Raw genomic sequence first — 19,420 nt, 5'->3', positions numbered from 1 at the left:
ACCAAAGGTCAAAGAGGGCGGTGAGTTATTGGATATCACCCTTAGGCGTGGGGGGGGGGGGGAAGTCACCATAAACCAATGGGATTGGGGGGAGGGTCAGGGATCAACAGAGGTCCTAAGAGCCACGGGGTCGAGAGACCAGAAGTCACAGGTCAGGGCTCGTCCACACAGGTGTGAAGACCTGGCCTTAGCCTGGCTCCAGGAAGTGCCTTCGATGCCAAAACCCAGTAGGAGGTGTGCAGGCCTCGGTACTTGGTAAGCAGAAAGCGCCCCGTTCCAACTCCAGAGAGCGCCAGTGGGAGACGGGGCTAAGCCGGATGATCTGGGCCACGAGCCTCACCTCTACCCCAGGTGGAGACTCCAGCCTGTTTTCGTCGCCCTCCCAGCTTGACGACGGGCCTGTTGCCTGGAGATGTGAGCGCACTGGCCGTGTAACGGGGGCGTGAGCGCTGCAGATCCTCAGTCTCTTCTCCGTCCGAGACAAGCAAACCAATAAGGACCGTCGCGCGTGGAGGGCTCCCAACACCCTTTCGCCCGATTGTGCTTAGTGAGGCTCCTTTACGGCGCGTTTCCAGACCGCTCCGGACTACCCTAAGTTCTCCCATTTATATGACTGAGAAACTGAAGAGTCCGGCGGGAAGAAGGGACGTGGGATTGTCAAGCCCGCGCCAAAACTGAGGCGAGAGCCGCGCCTCGCGCTTTCGTAAGGGCTGGGCTCTGCGTGGACCTTCGGACGACGGAGAAAGAGCCCAGGGTGGAGGGGGCGCTTCCGAGACCTTGACCACTGAACCCACACTTCAACGCGTCCCTACTTAACAGATAAAGAGACTGAGATGTCCAGTACGGAAGTGACTCGCGCCGGGACTCGGCGGTATGGAGGGAGTGGGAAGTAGACAGGTATTCCAGCCTCTAGGGGCTACGGGCGATTAGTGCTTTCCCCTGGTTTGGGCAGGTATCCGCCCCTTTGGGGACCGCCCACTCGGGCGCCTGCCCGCTGGTCCCCACTGGCGGAAATGCTAGGCCAATCAGGCCCTGGGGGAGGGGGAAACGTCGCTCTTCGGGTCCTGCACCCTTTTAGATAAGCCTGGAATGTCAAATATTTGCTCTCCGGGCAGGGCCCAACAACGAAGTAAGGCTCCTCCCGTACCCTTCCTGGAGCGCGCCTGCGCCAGGCGGAGTTGGGGCTTCCTCTATCCAAGCCTTTGCAGTAAACTCTTCACCCCAGCGGCACTCCTAAACTCCCTTGAGGTACATTGTTCCTTGTCGGGCTCCTGTCTCCCGGAGTCACCACCCTGCCATCTGGGTGCTTACTTGATCTCGGTCTGACCCTTCCTGGCGCCCCCATCCGTTCAACCTTCGCGCTAGGCCTTTCCGTATTTTTCCTTCTGCGTGGGTCTCGAGGTCGCCAGCTCCTCAGAGAAGCCACCCTCTTGAAATAACTTGTCCTTGGGGCACCTGGGTGGCTTAGTCGGCTAAACTTCCGACTTCGGCTCAGGTCATGATCTCACGGTTCGTGGGTTCGAGCCCCATGTTGAGTTCTGTGCTGACAGCTCAGAGCCTGGAGCCTGCTTCAGATTCTGTGTCTCCCTGTCTCTCTGCCCCTCCCCCTGCGCGCTCTCTCTCTCAAAAATAAATAAACATTAAAAAAAAAAAAAAAAAGAAGTAACTTGTCCAGTGTGGCAGCTCTATCCGTCCTGGCAGCGTGGGGCGGCTCCCCTAAGCTCCTGCACGCCCATCCGCCCACGCCCTCCTGCATGACAATTTATAGTGCTTGGACTCTTCTTGAAAAACTAAATTCTTTAAAATAACGTTAGAGCCCCTGCGTTGCTGAGCTCCTTTACTTATCTTCAGATGGGTCCTCCCAGATCATACCACTAATAGTAAACAACCTTCACTCCTTTCCCCCAACACTAAAGTAACTTCTAACACAATAGAACGTTTATTGATTGTCTCCCTACATCACCCCCACCCAAACATCAGATCCTAAAGGACAGGCTCATCCCCAGTGTCTATCAGTGCACCTGGCACATAGTACTTGCTCAAGACAATGAATGAATAAATAGTTGTCTAAGTGCTTTGCACCTTTAGCCTTTGGCTATTTCAGAACTAGTAACCTTACCTGGGGATAAGGGGTTTTTCCTCGAGAGTCTTCTCTGTGTGTGCTATTTCCTCTCCTACCAACCCAGCCCTTGCCCTAGTTAACCCCTGCTCTTCCTCCAGATTTTCTCCTCTCAAGTCCCCTCCCTCTGTAGCAGGGTCCCCCACTGTAGTTTGAGATTTCTGTATTTCACTGGGAATGTCTCCCATCCCAACCCAGCTACTAGAGTTCATGAATCGTTAGTGAATGAACTGGAAATCAGGTGGGTGAAAAGGGTAAGGCTCCGATGGTCCAGCCTATTGCATTTCCCAAACTGTAATCCAGGTACTTGGGGGCAAGGAACTTGGTCCTGTGAGCTAGACCACAAGCTTGTGGAATCCCATCCTTACCTTGGCTCTTTGAGGCCTGCTACAAAGGCCAGTGGCACTCCAGCCTTTGGGACGTGAAAGTTGGGACAGATACAGAGTGGAGATCCTTACATGGGACCGGGAGTGTGACCATCCTTGTGGACCTACAGGGCATCTAGGAGTGGTGTAAAAGCACCCTCCTCTCTCTCTCTCTCTCTCTCTCTCTCTCTCTCTCTCCCAAGCCAGAAAATATCCCACTGCAGGAGACGATTCCTTTTTTTAAAGATTGTATTTTTAAGTAATCTCTACACTCAAAATGGGGCTGCAACTCACAACCTCAGATCAAGAATCACATGCTCTACTGACTGAGCCAGCCAGGCACCCCTCTAGGAAGGATTCTACACTGGGGTGCCTTGTGGTATCCACAGAGGCGATCCACACTCCCAAGCTCAGGCCCATCCCCACCCTCCGCAGCCCCTTGGCCGGCAATTGGGTCAATCGCTACTACCCTTTCTTATCTCCTGGGCCTCCAGGGTAGCCAGTGCATTGCCCCTCCATACAGGTTCCCAGCTACGCGCCTTTGCCATATAGCTGTTGAGTACCCACCAGAGGGCGCACTGACTCTGTCCCCTGAACAAGGTGTTGAGGCTGGAAGGAGGATCTTCCACTGGAGAGCTCCACCTAGGGCAATGCTCCAGGAGAGAAGTGAAAAGGGAAGACCCTTGATCCTGCCTCCCTCCAGCTTGAGCATCTTTGTGGCTCCGGGCTTCCTGGACATACACCAAGTTGTTAAGCTTGGTTTTCAGAACCCTCAACCTCTCTTCCACTCCCACCCACCACGTACCCCAGTCACAGTGTGATTGTTCAGGTCTTCAGGCTGCTGCACATACTAAGCTCCCTGTCTGGACCACCCACCTACCTACTCCTATTGTTTTCCTGGCAAATTCTTACTTATCCTTCAAAACCCATCTCTAATAATTCTTCCTCCAGGCAACATTCTTTGATGCCTAAGCCAGGTTAGACACCCTGTTCTGGGCCCCTGTTCAGAACCCCCGAGTCTGGCCTCTCATGACCTCAGAGAGGCACTAGGAGCAGAAGAATAGGAGCCTCATGAGCCATGAGCTTTAAGGGAGAATCAGTTGGCCTTCAAATTGGCTCAGCTCAGAAGCCCTGGTCTTGGTTGGGTTGCCCTAAGCCCAGGCACACACCTGGTCCAGATAGGGGAGCTTGGAACTTGGGTGAGCAAGAGGGAATACAAAGGGCCCAGTAAAAGAGAAAAGGCAAAGGCTGTTGGCTGGATTCTCTTCTGAGAAAGATACCACACCTGACCTGACTCCCCAGTCTCTGGGCTTATTCCCACATCTGGCCTTTGCCCAGAGTGTTCTCCACAGGAATATTATCCTTCTTTCCCAATATTTTCCAGAATTCACATCCAGCCCTGTGGACCTCTCAGTTCCTTCTCTCCTCCAGGTCTGACTGGCACTAGGACCATATCCTGGAAGGGGGAAGGGTTGGAGAAGGCGGTGGGGGGGGGGGGTGCGGGGGGTGTATCACTCATTCATTAAATATATGTTAAGCACCTGCTGTGTGCCTGGGACTGTGCTGGTGGTAACTAGTAACCAAAGAAGGCAATAGCCCCAGTAATGGGCAGGTGAGGGGCTTGCTCTTCCGGTGATTATATTCTGATAGGAGCCAGGTAGGGCCTGCTTCAGAGTCAATCAATGGTCATGTCTGGGCTGAGACCTAAATACAGAGCTCAATTAAGTTCCCCAAAATGGGGGCTGCAGAGTGATCCCAATGCAACAAGTGCAGAAGTCCTGAGGGAGAATGAGGTTATTTTTTTTTTCAAAACTGCATTTATTGTCATATGCATAAAAGCAAATGGCGAAGCATGCTGAAACATCTTGCATTAAGCCCCAGTCTTGACTGCCATGGGGTAAAGAACACTAGATTTTCAAAACTAAATAAGCAAGTATGTAAATATGCTTACATCTTAAAATTAATTCATGTAATGTTTCTTGCTAGCTCACCCATAAGCTGACAGTTGGAACAGTTTGCTGTATAAAACTGAAGTGTACAGCATCACACTAACATTTGTATCATTCATCTACTTTAGGAAATAGTTTCTGAATTCTTTCCCCTTTTATACTGTATCAGTAAGGCAAAAAACAAACCTTTGAAGCCATAAAAAAAAAATCTTTACCCAAATAACTATTGGTAACTTGAGGGATTTTTCAGTTGTCTTATGCAAGGATGAATAGATCCAACGAGCTATTGAAGCTGGAGATGAGGGATCTGGGAGAGAGGGGAGGTGGAAGTTGGGGGAAAAGGTCAGAGTCCCCTGCAGGGTCCTCACTCATTATGACTGAGATGCATATGATGCATGCAGTAGGAGGATTATGTGTGGGGTTAGGCAGACAGTGATGGACCTGATTTAATGTTTAATGATGACAACCTGACACAGGGAGAGAAATCCATAGGAATAAGGGCATAAATTGGGATATCAGCAAGGAGGTGACTTTGGGGGTGAAAGTTTGGCATTGGGAAGGTAGAGCTGGCAAGACTTGGTGACCACCTGGTTGTGGGTCTGAGAATCAGGGAAGTATCTAGAGTCCAGGATGAACCCAGCTCTGCAGCCAGGAGGTTCATGTGGATGACAGGGTCATTGTGAGAAAGGGAGACCCTTACCTTCTGACTCCTCTCCTCTCCACAGTGCCAGCACAGATCATTGTGACTAGGCCTTAACATCCTCTCCCCGATGACCATGGTTCCTATCATCTGCAAGGCCTGTGGGACTGGGGTGCCACGGAACTGCTCCAGAGGACAGGGCCACCCTGTGAAGGGTCCATGGTCACCTGAGGCTGCTGGTTTGACAAGACATTCAGACTATCCAAAGTCCAAAGCAACCCAGGCCATCCTGATGCCTACCCTCCCTTCACTTAACTCTTGGCCGTGGACTCTTGCCTGTCCCTAGTACTGACAAAATGATCTCTATGGTCTCCCACCGTGGGCCTGCAACAGATTGGTCCTTGGCAACCCCTCTTCTGGGTTCTAGGATGGAGGGAGGGTCCATCCCTGAGGTGGGAGATAGGTGGACCTTAAAAGAGTAAGCTACTCTAGGGCCACCTGGGTGGCTTAGCTGATTGAGCATCCGCCTTCGCTTCAGGTCATGATTTCACCGTTCACCGACTTCAGCTCAGGTTATGATTTCGCAGTTTGTGAGTTCAAGCCCCACATTGGGCTCACTGCTGTCAGCGCAGAGCCTGCTGCAGATCCTCTGTTCCCCTTTTTCTCCCTCTGTCCAACTTGTGCAATCTCTCTCTCAAAAATAAATTAAAAACTTAAAAAAAAAAAAAGTAAGGTACTCCAACCACCAATGTTATAAGAACACAGAAGGGCAGGCCAAAATGGTGACTACTAGCAGCACTCTGAAAGGCTAGAAAGTGTTGCCATTGACCAAGAGGAAGGAAGGAAGGAAGGAATGGGTGGGCTAGAGGTCTTGAGACCAGCCAGGGGATGATCAGGGTGTTGTCTAACCCTCAGGAGGAGGTGTGTGGAGGATCAAGACTTCCAGTTTCCAAACATGCTGGTCTCCCTATCATAGGGTGACCCATGGTGCTGGCCGTATTGCCAGCCCTCGGATCTACCCACTTTGTTCACCTCTGATTCCTCTAGCAGGAAGCCTCTGCCCTCTCTGGATCCCCAGTTTGCCTGGGATGGGAGGTGGACTCCGAAGTCCCTGCCCTGCTCTGCTGGGAAATTTGCTGATGGGCCATGGTGCAAGGTTGAGGTTCAAACCCACTTTCAACTGGGCGCGAGTACCGCTCAGTCTGATGTTGTGGCTCCATACTGCGCGCAACTAAAACAGGAGGGGAACCCTCTCACTCGGAAACCAAACACATTGACCTAGCCTCGACCTGTCCTGCCCCTATTCCTACACCCTGGACAGACATAGGGGGGGTCCCTGAACCCGTTGCCTGAACCCAGGTGACATCGGAACAGGGTGTATAGAATCGGTGTAGGGTTTGCACAAAGGTCCTGGTCAGCTCCCGCTCCCCTAAGGCCCAAGAACTTTCCGAGACTCACTTCTCCCCTTCTTCTTGCTCTGACCAGGGTTTCTCAGCAGCTGCAAGCACTGGACCCTGAATCCTCCCTCGGCCCAGCCCGTTCCAGATCCCAAAGCAGGGACGCACCAGGAATCGGGCTGCGCAGCGTGAATTGTGGACACTCAAAGCTGTGCTGGGTCTCCAGCAGCGGCGAGTTGGGTGCGACCGGTCGGGGACTCAGGGCAGAGAAGCCAGGCTGAGCCCGGATCGATCGATGCGCTCGGCGCGCAGCAAGGTCCAAGGAGCTGGCAGGGGATCCGCAGGGGCGAGGCAGCGAGCTCCAAACGGGAGGGACGTGTCTGGCGGCGAGTTCCTATTGGCAGGCCGTTTGGGGAAGATGGATCCTGATTGGCCCGGCGGCTGTGGTCTACTGCGGGCGGGGGGGTTAAGCTTGTCGCCGCCGCCCCGGCCTAGGCGCCCCCCCAGGGTGCTGAATCCGCACCTTGGACCTGTACCGGCCGTGGCACGCAATGGGTCTTCGCCTCTGTCCCTACTCTGCGGCGCTGCTCCTGGGTGGCCTCCTGTTCCTCCTGCTGCTCGTAGACCCGGCGCTCCCAGTCGGACGTCCCCCTCCTGTGGTGCTGGGTGAGGCGCGCGTACAGTCGTGGGTCCGTTTGCTCGTGCATCCGGCAGGACGGGGTGCGGGCGGAGCCGTCTTCCAGATCTGCTGTGCTCTAAGCGTGGGGTGGGGGAGCATATGACTGTCTGTCTTGTCACCTGGTTCGGTCCGTCCACCTCTCGCCATGCTGGGCGCGGGTGTGGTCAACCTCTCTTCACCTTCCCCTGTAGAATATGGGGTAAATGGGAGGGCTGCTGTTCTCTTGTCTATCAGTATTGCTATCTACGTCAGTCCCAAGCTTTGCCTCGCTTTATGTCCATTTTTTAGCTGGAGAGACCGAGATCCTTTGGCCCCACTCCTGAGGGTCGGCGGGGGGATAGGGTGTTCTCGGAGTTGGTCTCCAGGGTCCTCAATTGTTGATTTGGGCATGACTAGGAGGCTGACTCTTCCAGCCCCATGTGTTTCAGGAGGCATTATTGAAAGGAAGCTTTTGGGGGAAAGAATGACTCTCCTATCCTGCCACCAAGACACCCCCCTCCCCAACTTACCAAATGGGTGGCATTGGCCTGAGGGAGGAAGCCTAAGGGAATCTGAGGATGGCTAAAGACAGAGGTAAGGGTTGGGACAATGGCTATGAACAGATGTCAGGGAGCATCTTACCCTTTCCAGACCAATTTGGACTGGGCTATGTTGGGTCTAGATGACCTTCCTGGCCAACCCCTTGGCCCTGGCCCCTGTAATTATACAGGAACCACCGTGTTTCCTTGTGGTGGTGGGCAGAGATGAGATTTCTCTGTCTTGGGGGCCTTGGATGCCTCATTCAAGCATTGAGTTGGTGGCCAGCTAGGATTCATAAGGGCAGAGACATGCTGAGGTATATGTCACATACTGAGTGTGCTGCAGCATGACCCCCATGTTCTTTCTGATGGGGGTATTTTAATGGGGGTGATGCAGATCACAGAAGGGTAGGGTTGGCTGACAATGTGGTCCCTGGGGGTTCCCACCAGGAGTTCTAGGCCAGGAAATACTCCAGGGGGATGCTGGGTTCAGGTTCACCATGGGATTTGGGCAGACTAGGCCCTGTGTTCCCTAAGTTTACAGGGATCCCTAGAGATGAGGTCTGTATTGGGTAAGCACAAAGAGTCTACCAATCCAGTTAGGGAAGGCTGCCTGGAGAATGTGGCTATAGGTGAGGCCAGGAGAGAGTTCCAGGCAGAGGAAATTACATCTCAGAGGGAGAGAGGTAAGCAATCCAGGATGTCTGGAATGGAGTTAGGGGAGGAGTGAATTGTGCAGGGCTTGTGACTGGTTGGCTCATCTAGACTTTATCCTGTAAGCACACAAGAAGTCATGGGTAGGCCTAAGGAGTTCTGAGTATGAACGGTGTGACATCGGGAAATGTGTGGTCCCTGATGGAGTCCCTGATGTGTGGCAGCCTTTTTGCTTGGGTTGATGCTAACTATACTCAATTCATTCAGTTCAGTTCTTGCTTATCCTAGGTCACAGCAGAGGAGCCTTACGCCACAGCCAGAGTCACAGAATCCTAATCTGCCCAGCTTCTCAGAGAATGAAGCTGTTGGCATTAATCCTGGGAAACCCCATGGTGGGCAGTGGAGGAGCTGTTCCTGGACACACAGCAGGGACCATCAGAGGATCAGCCTCCAAGGGTGACCACCTTCTATGAGTGAGACCCAAATTGGTGGTAGAGACCAAAGAAGTGATACAGAAGACTTTGGGCTGGTGGAGGACTGTAACAAGTCATATCTACCCCAACCTCAGTCTCCTCATCTGTAAAGTGAGCATAGTAAGGATGTTCTCTCCCAGCGTTATTTGAGGTGAAAGTTATATGGATGTCTTTTGTCCTAGTTTTAGGCAAAAAGGGGCTTAGGAAATGACCACTGCTATTTTTAGAGGCCACACAGCCTATCCAGGACAAAGAGCATTCAGGCACAGCAAATCTGGTGACTTCCTCCTTTAGCCATTTCCTCTTTGCTGGAGACAGTGACCAAGGTCTCTGCACTGTCATGCTGAGGACTCCCCATTTCTGCATCTGTGTTGTTAAGGGAGGTGAACGCAGGTGAACTGGAGGTTAAGGGAGGTGAACTGCATCTCATGGTTGTCCTGAGGACACTGTGAGATGATGCAAAGGGAGGGCATGCCCTGTGCAGGGATAGGTTTGTAGAACCCAAAGAATGCCCAGGAGAGCCAAGAGCTGATGGTTCACTCAGTGATCATGGATCCTAAATGGTGATATGCTTGGAAGATGCAAGAGCATGGCATGTAGAACCAAGTGAGGCCTGAAAGGTCAATGGGAACAATATTCTGGGAAGGGCCTTGAATGTTGGGTGATGAAGCCATGGGGATGGGTTTGAGTGTCACAAGGGCCTGAGGGCTCTGTGTGTATAGACTGACTAGACTGGCGTGGGCAGAGAGAAGTTATCCTTGGGCCTTGTCACACCCTCCCCTACCTGGCTGTGGCTGGACTGTTGTGTTGTTTCAGGGTAGCCATCTCTGACACAGGGTCCAGGTGTGCTGAGAGCCTAGGGCCCTCCAGATGATCTGCCCTCTGGAAGATTACTGGGCTCTCAAGAGGTTGGCAGGTACCATTATGAACTTCTCTCAACTGTGTTTCTGTTCATTGCCACCCCTGTCCACAAGCCTGTCCTAGAGTGCCTTCTCTGGATTCAGTTTTGGCTAGTTAAGTGGCCCAGTGCTTTGTCCTGTTTGCCATTCCTTTGAATAAACAAGGGCCTACTCTGTAGCCTGAGACAGCTATAGTAGGAGGCCTTTGGGTTCAAGTCTCAAGGATCTCCAGCCTGCCGGTCCAGGGCCTCATGACTGTTCTGTGTCCCCCTGCAGTGCCTGGTGATTTGGGCAACCAGCTGGAGGCAAAGCTGGACAAGCCAACGGTCGTACACTACCTCTGCTCCAAGAGGACTGACAGCTACTTCACCCTCTGGCTGAACCTCGAGCTGCTGCTACCTGTCATCATTGACTGCTGGATCGACAACATCAGGTGGGGGCTGGGGCACAGATGGGGTGCTGCTCACCGAGCCTAAAGAAATTTCTAGAACCTATTTCTGTCTCATCCCTGCTTCAACAGACCCTGAGGTCACTGACCTCTTGCCCTTCTCATTTCCCCTGTCTAGTCAGCACCACCTCTGTACTCTCGGAGACAGAACTTTCTTCCTCCCTTTCTTGCAGCTCTTGGCTCTACTCTGTCTAGTTCATGCCTTGTGCTTTACACCCTATGCATGGATTCTTTTTTTTTTTTTTAAGATTTTAATTAATTAATTAACTGACTGATTGATTTTTAAATTTCCATCCAAGTTAGTTAGCATATAATGCAACAATGATTTCAGGAGTAGATTCCTTAATGCCCCTTACCCATTTAGCCCATCCCCCCTCCCACAACCCCTCCAGTAACCCTCTGTTTGTTCTCTGTATTTAAGAGTCTCTTATGTTTTGTCCCCCTCCCTGTTTTTATATTATTTTTGCTTCTCTTCCCTTATGTTCATCTGTTTTGTATCTTAAATTCCTCATATGAGTGAAGTCATATGATATTTGTCTTTCTCTAACTGACTAATTTCACTTAGCATAATACTCTCTAGTTCCATGCACATAGTTGCAAATGGCAAGATTTCATTCTTTTTGATTGCTGATAATACTCCATTGTATATATACTCACCAATTCTCCTTTATCCATTCATCCATCGATGGACATTTGGGCTGTTTCCATACTTTGACTATTGTGAATAGCACTGCTATAAACATTGGGGTGCACGTGCCCCTTCGAAACAGCACACCTGTATCCCTGGGATAAATACCTTGTAGTGCAACTGCTGGGTCATAAGGTAGTTCTATTTTTAATTTTTTGAGGAACCTCCATACTGTTTCCGGAGTGACTGCACCAGTTTGCATTCCCACCAGCAGTGCAAAAGAGATCCTCTTTCTCTGCATCCTCATCAACATTTGTTGTTGCCTCAGTTGTTAATGTTAGCCATTGTGACAGGTGTGAAGTGGTATCTCATTGTGGTTTTGATTTGTATTTCCCGGATGATGATGATGTTGAGCATTTTTTCATGTATCTGTCAGCCATCTGGGTGTCTTCTTTGGAGAGGTGTCTATTCATGTCTTGCCCATTTCTTCACTGGATTATTTGTTTTTTGAGTGTTGAGTTTGATAGGTTCTGTATAGATTTTGGATATTCACCCTTTATCTGATATGTCATTTGCAAATATCTTCTCCCATTCTGTCAGTTGCCTTTTAGTCTTTCTGATTGTTTCCTTCGCTGTGCAGAAGCTTTTTGTTTCAATGAGGTACCAATAGTTCATTTCTGATTTTGTTTCCCTTGCCTCTGGAGAGGTGTTGAGTAAGATGTTGCTGTGGCCAAGGTCAGAGAGGTTTTTACCTGCTTTCTCCTTTAGGATTTTGATGGCTTCCTGTCTTACATTTAGGTCTTTCATCCACTTTGAGTTTATTTTTATGTATGGTGTAAGAAAGTGGTCCAGGTTCATTTTTCTGCATGTCGCTGTCCAGTTTTCCCAGCACCTTTTGCTGAAGAGACTGTCTTTATTCCATTGGATATTCTTTCCTGCTTTGTCAAAGATTAGTTGGCCAGAAGATTTTACTTATTTTTTTTATTTATTATTTTTGAGAGAGTGAGCAGGGAAAGAGCTGAGAGAGGTGGGGCGGGGGGGCGGGGACAGAGGATCCAAAACAGTCTCTGTGCTGACAGCAGAGAGCCCGATGTGGGGCCTGAACCCATGAACTGTGAGATCAAGACCGGAGCCGAAGCTGGACGCACAACCAACTGAGCCACCCAGGCATCCCAGAAGATTTTATTTTTAAATAATCTCTACATCCAACGTAGGGCTCAAACTCACAACCTTGATATAAAAGTTGCATGCTCTACTGACTGAGCCAGCCAGGCACCCCCTTACATGTGGATTCTATGCTTCAGCCCCTATTCATAGCCTCAACGTGGCCTCCATCCCTTCCCTTGCCTCTGAGTTGACCACTCACTGGCCCCTCAACTTCTTGTTCCTCCTGGGACATACCATGTCTCCATGTCTTTATACTTTCAGCCTGGAATCTAGCTCTATACCCTTTGCCTGATAAATTCCCTCCATTCACTCTTTAATTTTTTTTTTTAATGTTTATTTGTTTTTAAGAGAGAGAAGGAGAGAGTGAGCAGGGGAGGGACAGAGAGAGAGAGAGAGAAAGAGAGAGAGAGACAGAGGATCCAAGCAGGTTCTGCACTGTCAGCACAGACCCCGATGTGGCGCTCGAACTCACAAACTTTGAGATCATGACCTGAGCTGAAGTCAGACACTTAACCGACTGAGCCACCCAGTTGCCCCCCATTCACCCTTTAAAACCTGAGCCTGGTCCCTCTGTAAAGTTTCCCCTGCCACTCCCCCAGAACTCTTAACCTTTCCTTCTTCCATGCCACATGTCTCTTCCCTTTAATCCTTATCAGTTGCCAAACTTTGTTTCCAAGGATGTTTCCCTGATAATAAAATAATACTGTATTGAAAATTATCACTTATTGAATATAGGCACAGCCTGTGCTACATACTTTCTTTCATTTAGTCTTACAGCAACCCTATGAAACAGGTACTGTTTTCAACCTTGTTTACAGATAAGGAAACTTGGAAGCTCAAAAAGGTTACAAAGTTGCCTAGGGTCACTCAGCTAATGAGTGGCAGAATCAAGATTTGAACCCAGAATTATGTGACCCCGAGCTAAGACAGCTCACTGAAGGCAGAGGTTGCATATCTCTTTTATCTTTTTTTTTTTTTTTTAATGTTTATTTATTTTTGAGAGAGAGAGACAGAGACAGAGTGCAAGCAGCAGAGGGGCAGAGAAAGAAGGTATATTTCGTTTATCTTTATAGCGGTAGAACCAGGAACAAATTGGTGCTCAGTAAATGTTTGAGCTGAATGGAGTCTCACAAATTAAAATTTTTTTTCTGGAGATATATTAGTTAGTTCTTCAGGTGCCTTGCCTTTTCCTGTTGTTTCTGATGCCTGCTTTGTTGACTCTTTCCTCTTTTGTATGTGATCAGGGTTATTTCTGGGCTGTTGATCTGCAATTCTATTTTTACACCAGAGACGTGGTCTCAGGTACTGCCAATCGGAGGTGCAGGCTGATACTGAGAGTGGCTTGTCTACCTTCATGGGACATCTGACTTGTTTAGACTTTCATCTGGCACAGAGCTGCTTTGTCCTTGTAGAAAGTTTTCAACACTTTTCTGTAGGGATAATCTACAGATCACCTTAGAGAAAGTGGGCCCCCCGGACCTATTATTTAGGTCTATATTGGGTATCTTGGTCAGCTTTCTGTGGCTGATCTTATGGGGATTAGGACTCAGGACCACCAAGGACTTCAGGTCTAGCCACCTGTGTTTTCTTGGGCACATTTGCCTCCTTGGTATCAGGGAGGCCAGAACCAAGTTCCTGGCCTAGTACAAAGCTTTCCTTCTGTCTCCCACCACCCTGTCCCATCATTTTTCCAGACCTTGCCCACCCACCCACACAACAGCCACAGGTGTTCAGGCCCTAAGGTGGTGGTTTCTCTGTTTGGGTCTGTATGCTGCACTTACCATCTCCTTTGCCCTGTGATGTATTGTGGTGGGTGGTAGGAGCTAAATCCATGGAGATGGGGAATGGGAGCCTGTAAGATTAGGCTACCTGCCTTTTGGGTCAAGCATGATGTTGATGGCAGAGCCAGGCCTGGTACTTCCCTTTTCCAACCAAATCCAAGACCTGCATTCTGAGGTTGATGACATTGAGGAGAAGAAAATATTGCCTTGACAGGGGCCCTGGGTTTAATCTTTGGAATGAGTCTTGTTCGGGGTCCTCTGTTGGACTTGGTTACTCTGATTTGTGCTTTATAAAGTTTGTTACTTTTTATATACTTCTTATCAGACATGAGAATAGTAAGGGAGTGTGGCTTAGGATACAGGGAAGTATTAGGACACACCATGTTCAGTGTCATCTCTGGATCACCAGCTCAATGTCCCCACCCCCACCCCCGACAGGCTGGTTTACAACAGAACATCCCGGGCCACCCAGTTTCCAGATGGTGTAGATGTGCGTGTTCCTGGCTTTGGGAAGACTTTCTCACTGGAGTTCCTGGACCCCAGCAGAAGCAGTGTGGGTATGTAGCCCTTCCTCATGTCCTCCAGGGAATGGGGCTGGAAGTTCTGTATTCCTAGAGTGGGAGGAATGCTATTAGTTTGAAATGAGCCTGTAAACTGTCTCTAATCAGTGTAGGCGCAGAGCCTTATAGCACTCCTTCAGGGATCTTCCTACAGTAGATGTCACAGTCTCCTTGTTGGGTGTGGTGTGGGTGGCTGGCACTGGCTGTCCTTTCTACAATTCTCATACATTTCTGTCTACAGGTTCCTATTTCCATACCATGGTAGAGAGTCTTGTGGGCTGGGGCTACACACGGGGTGAGGATGTCCGGGGGGCCCCCTACGACTGGCGCCGAGCCCCAAGTAAGTGGTCACTCTTGCTTCCTCTCTGAGGTCTTAGGAGGTGGGGACGAGGAGGTCACAGCCCCCAGGGGCCCTGGGCTCTCCCCTGTCCCCCAGGGCCTCTGGTGTCTAGCCTAGCAGTCACAGCTACCACCACTGGTCAATCTGTCCTGTCCTTCTCCACCCCTCACCCTAGGATTTCTGGGCCTCTGAGCCCTGGGGAGAGATAATGAGGCTGAGGAGGGGGAAAGGACCGCCTACATTTCCTCCTTTCCTGGAAAAGGAGGGAAAACCAGACCACTCCCAGTTGGATTTTAGCATTTTCCCCACCCGCCTAGTCCTGGATCTGGCCTGAAAAACATTCAGTGGTTCAGGCCCCAGGACCCTTCCTTCCTGACCACCGCCTGGCTCTGGCCTACAGATGAAAACGGGCCCTACTTCCTGGCTCTCCGGGAGATGATCGAGGAGATGCATCAGCTGTATGGGGGCCCTGTGGTGCTGGTTGCCCACAGCATGGGCAACATGTACACACTCTACTTTCTGCAGCGGCAGCCACAGGCCTGGAAGAACAAGTATATCCGTGCCTTTGTGGCACTGGGTGCGCCCTGGGGGGGCGTGGCCAAGACTTTGCGTGTCCTGGCCTCAGGTAAGACCCTGCCTGACCCAGTTTGGGGGGCTGATGTCAGGGATGGTGCCCTCTCTTTCCTTCTACAGTGTCCTCCTGGGCCACCCTCATGTCTCTTCTCCAGAGTGGGATGCTTTTTTAAACATCTCCTTTTCCAAAAGAGGATCTATCATTAATTAATTTCATCTCTCTAGTGGATGGCCCTTGTTATCTGTGTGAGTTTTTTTTGCGGCATGTACACGGAATGGCACAACTGTTGGTCACTCAGGTATTTGCTTGTGCACATGTGTACACACGTACACTATGCTCTGGCCTGGCTGGCCTAACTTGGTTTGACCCAAAGTTCTTTGAGGGAGCCTTCTCCCTTTCTCTTACCCTCATCTTTCCTTCTTCGTGCCCACCTTTGCCCCAGGGAAGGAAGGTTGGACTCCAGTTTCCTGTTTATGAGTCATACGTCCATCTGTGGCAGCGGAGAGCCTTTGTGGGTAACACAGGGAGGAAGCAGGTGCAGATTTCTTTGGGCCTGCTTGCCTGGCAGTTGGCAAAGTCACCTCCTTCCCTGTTTCTCCCCAATCCACCTGCCTTTTCAGGGCTATCAGAGCCTGCCAGCTATAGCCATGGGGCTTTCCTCCCTCTGCTAGGACTGGGATTGAACCCGTGGCCCCTCATTTTAGGAGCCACGAGCCACTATGCCAAGCGTCTGAGGAACTTTCTTCCTCATGTCATCAACACTGCCTGACCTACTTGCTGGACAACTGATGGTTGCAATCAGGTCAGACACAGTGCCTCTCCCGGTAGTGACCTTGGATTGGCTGGACAACGAGTCCGGATATAACAAGGACTCATGACAGCCATCTACTCTGTCCAACCTGGACCTAAAAGGACAGATGTGGGCCTGCGTGAATTTGAGACAGGGAACCGTGGTGAGGTTCAGGTCTCAGCCTTTCAGAGCTTCCCCGTGAGTCTCCTTAGATCTCTGCCTCAGATTCTGGGAAACTGTTCTGTCAGGTCCCGGCAGTCTGGATCAGGGGTAGGGTAGGGGGTGGGGTGGTAGTCATGGACCCCTAGCTAGGGGCTTTCCTTTCCTCAGGGGTCCTACAGCCAGATCTCACAAGGCAGAGCTGAAAGTCTGTTGGTCAGTCAGAAGGTGGGTTGATGGATGGCCAGGGTCCTGAATAGGTCAGAGGGCCCCTGTTTCTAAGTTCTGGCTCACTCCTCAGAGGCCTCCCTGGCTCTGTGTTGTTGGCATTCCTGTGTGAGAAGGACCCTCGCTCTGCCTGCAGCCTTGCCTCCTGCTGTGTCTCCCGAAGGCCTGGCTGCCCAGGTCAGTGACACGTAGGAGAGTGGGGTACGACCAGGGCTGGCTGGCTGCAGGTCTGAGCCTAGGAAAAGAAAAATGTTTTTGTAACTCAGTGTAAGAAGAGAGAAAGATGAATGTGTCCCAGGGCTGACAGCCTGCTGATTCACCTTCCACAAGGTCAGTGCCCACAAGCCTGGTAACAAATGCTCAGAGGAGGGTACTGTTTACACAATGAATCACCTTGTGGGTTTGTGCTGCCTAAACCTCTGGTGAGGAAATGCAGAAGGAAAGAAACAAGTCATGGCGGTGTGCTTCCCAGATAGAGCAAAAATAAAGGGAACTGTGGGGGAGTTATAATGAGGACGACAGTGTAGAGGTGCTGGAGTGCTGACTGGGCCCCTGACTGGGGCCCAGCGGGGGGCCTGGGGGGGACCGTGCTGCCCTGCCAGCTTGTCCTGAGCACAGACTGAGAAAGCCATCTCCCTGCAGGAGACAACAATCGGATCCCAGTCATCGGGCCCCTGAAGATTCGGGAGCAGCAGCGGTCTGCCGTCTCCACCAGCTGGCTGCTGCCCTACAACTATACCTGGTCCCCTGAGAAGATCTTCGTGCGTACACCCACAGCCAACTACACATTGCGGGACTACCGCCAGTTCTTCCAGGACATTGGCTTCAAAGATGGATGGCTCATGCGGCAGGACACGGAGGGGCTGGTCGAAGCCACAGTGCCCCCTGGCGTGCCGCTGCACTGCCTCTATGGCACTGGTGTCCCCACGCCAGACTCCTTCTACTATGAGAGCTTCCCAGACCGTGATCCCAAAATCTGCTTTGGTGATGGCGACGGCACTGTGAACTTGCAGAGCGCCCTGCAGTGCCAGGCCTGGCGCAGCCGCCAGGAGCACCAAGTGTCACTGCAGGCGCTCCCGGGCAGCGAGCACATCGAGATGCTGGCCAACGCCACTACCCTCGCCTATCTGAAACGTGTGCTTCTTGGGCCCTGATTCCTGTGCCAGGCAGGGCTGTGGGATGGCGTGGCCACAGCTGCTTCTCTTGGCTACCGTGGCCCGTGAGGTTAGCAGTTTGTGACTGACTGTCTAATGTCCTCAGTCTGGGGTTGTGAAATATCTGCCATTGGGAAGTGCTGTTTCTTATCCTTTTCTCTGTGGATGTGAGGAAAGAAGAAATAGTCTGGACTCACTTGAGGGATCCTTGCTGAAAAGAATGCTGCTGCTGCTGCTGCTGCTGATGGAATTGCTGTGACCTCAGGACTGGCTCCGCAGGTGGACTGGCTGGCAACTGGCCTCAATCCTGGACTGAGGGGTCATTTGTTTCTCCTACCCCTGTGGCCTTTTCACATTTACCCACTGGGCCCTGGCCCCTTAGCCTTCCTGTGGGGGATATTACTGAGGTGTGGTTCCTGTCCCTAAAGGTCCCAGGGATGGTCTGGTCCCTAGGGGATCCTTCCCACACACTGGCCACAGGTAGGCTTGCTAGTGGCTGTGGGTGGCTGGAGCTGCTGGCTTCCCTGTGGCCTAGTTGCTCAGCAGCTTGACTGTGGCTTTCTGGAGGCAGCCTGGTTCCTCCTGCAGGCAGGGGCGAGTTGTGTTCTCCATGGTTCCCAGGTCCTGGGATATTCACTCCTACCTCCCTCACCTCCAAGAACAGCCTAGCTCAGGATTGGGCAGCATATGGCCCTCTAGTTCTTGGGGGCTGCGTTCCAGGAGCCTTGACTCCTGTGGTTGGGCTGTTACCCACAGTATTGATGCTGGCTCCCTTCCCTCTGGGAATGTGGTTCAAGGATGAGAGCAGGGCCAGTGCCATGGCCTTTTAGGTATTCATGAAGAAAGAGAACTCAAGGAAGCAGCTAAGGCAGCTCGGGGTATCCCTGCTAAATCCACCACCACGTTGCCACCCAGCCCTAGGGTTTTTCTAGCACCCGTGTGGGCTGGTGCAGAGCTGAGAGGAGGTAGGACTCTTTCCCACTTTGCCCAGCACCTACTCCCACCAGGCAGCTCAGTGGTGTTTAGTCTGCAGAGACTAACCCAGAAGCTTGAGTCGCCCCTGAAAGAGCCAGGTGCCCTGGGGCTCCCCTGGTAATTTCCTTCCTTTCCAGAGGTGCTGCATGGATCTCCCTATAATAGCAGGGATAGAGAATCTGGATCTGCCTTGGTGGCAGTGATCTCCAAGTGGTCAATGGCTCTAGGCCAAGACTTGAGTCTAACCTCTAGGATGGGACCCCAGAGCCACAGTCAGGCTGGACTGTGCTGCTCTCCCACAAGATTTCTGTGGAGCTGGATTTTTTTGTATTGTGAACATACCCAGCATCTCCCTCCTTTTATTCCTGAGTGGTGTGCTCCGTACTGGGGCTCTGAGCAGGCTGTACCTTGATTCTGGCAATAAAAATACTCTGGATGCTGTAAAGTGCCCTGGCTTAGAGTCTCTTCTGAGCATGAAAAGAGGGAGGTAATGGAGGGGTGGAGGGGTGAAGACGCTAGAGAGGTAGCGTCCTGCCTCCCTCTACTCCTGCTTGGTGTATAAACCCCACATGCTGCCCCACAGCTGGGGGCTGAGGACGATCCTGCAGGTCACCCTGGCTGGACTCTCGTTCCCAGCCTTTTTGTCCTCTCTCATCTTTCAGGTCTCAGTGTCTTTTGACCCTAGAGTTCTTTTTAGGATGCCATCCTTCTTCTTTGTTTCTTCAGTTTGCCCACTGTCTGTCCCTCTCTGGGGACAGAGACTGACAGAAGAGGAGAGACTAGGCTGAGACTAGGTGTGGACAGAGACAAGGAACAACACTGGGAACCAAGTGGAGATGGATAAAGACAGAGAAACAGAGCCAGAGACAGGGAAACATGCATAGGGATGGCATCCAAGCCTTAATTCTATGGTGCAGAGCCCA

At 51.3% G+C, this 19,420-nt stretch overlaps 1 protein-coding gene across 6 annotated transcripts; it reads left to right on the top strand.

The window, feature by feature from the left end:
- Window positions 1-106: 106 nt before the first annotated feature.
- On the top strand, window positions 107-18,942 carry PLA2G15 (phospholipase A2 group XV). Of its 6 annotated transcripts, none has more exons than XM_025920766.2 (7): window positions 107-871; window positions 6,559-7,136; window positions 9,970-10,126; window positions 14,156-14,274; window positions 14,519-14,617; window positions 15,018-15,242; window positions 17,011-18,942. In XM_025920766.2, exons 2-7 carry the CDS (start codon window positions 7,022-7,024, stop codon window positions 17,520-17,522), a joined length of 1,227 nt encoding a protein of 408 aa, XP_025776551.1. In that variant the 5' UTR covers window positions 107-871; window positions 6,559-7,021; the 3' UTR covers window positions 17,523-18,942. The 6 variants fall into 6 exon arrangements, with proteins under 6 accessions (XP_025776551.1, XP_086545240.1, XP_086545241.1 ...); XM_086689115.1 differs by lacking the exons at window positions 107-871; window positions 6,559-7,136 and adding exons at window positions 7,181-8,353; window positions 8,610-8,777; XM_086689112.1 differs by lacking the exons at window positions 107-871; window positions 6,559-7,136 and adding an exon at window positions 8,825-8,905.
- Window positions 18,943-19,420: the final 478 nt, after the last annotated feature.

Source organism: Puma concolor, chromosome E2, assembly GCF_028749965.1.
Source record: "Puma concolor isolate L17-30 chromosome E2, mPumCon1.1.hap2, whole genome shotgun sequence".
Taxonomy (NCBI): Eukaryota; Metazoa; Chordata; class Mammalia; order Carnivora; family Felidae; genus Puma; species Puma concolor.
Note: the sequence above shows the minus strand (reverse complement) of the source record. Positions and strands in the feature narration are given on the sequence as shown.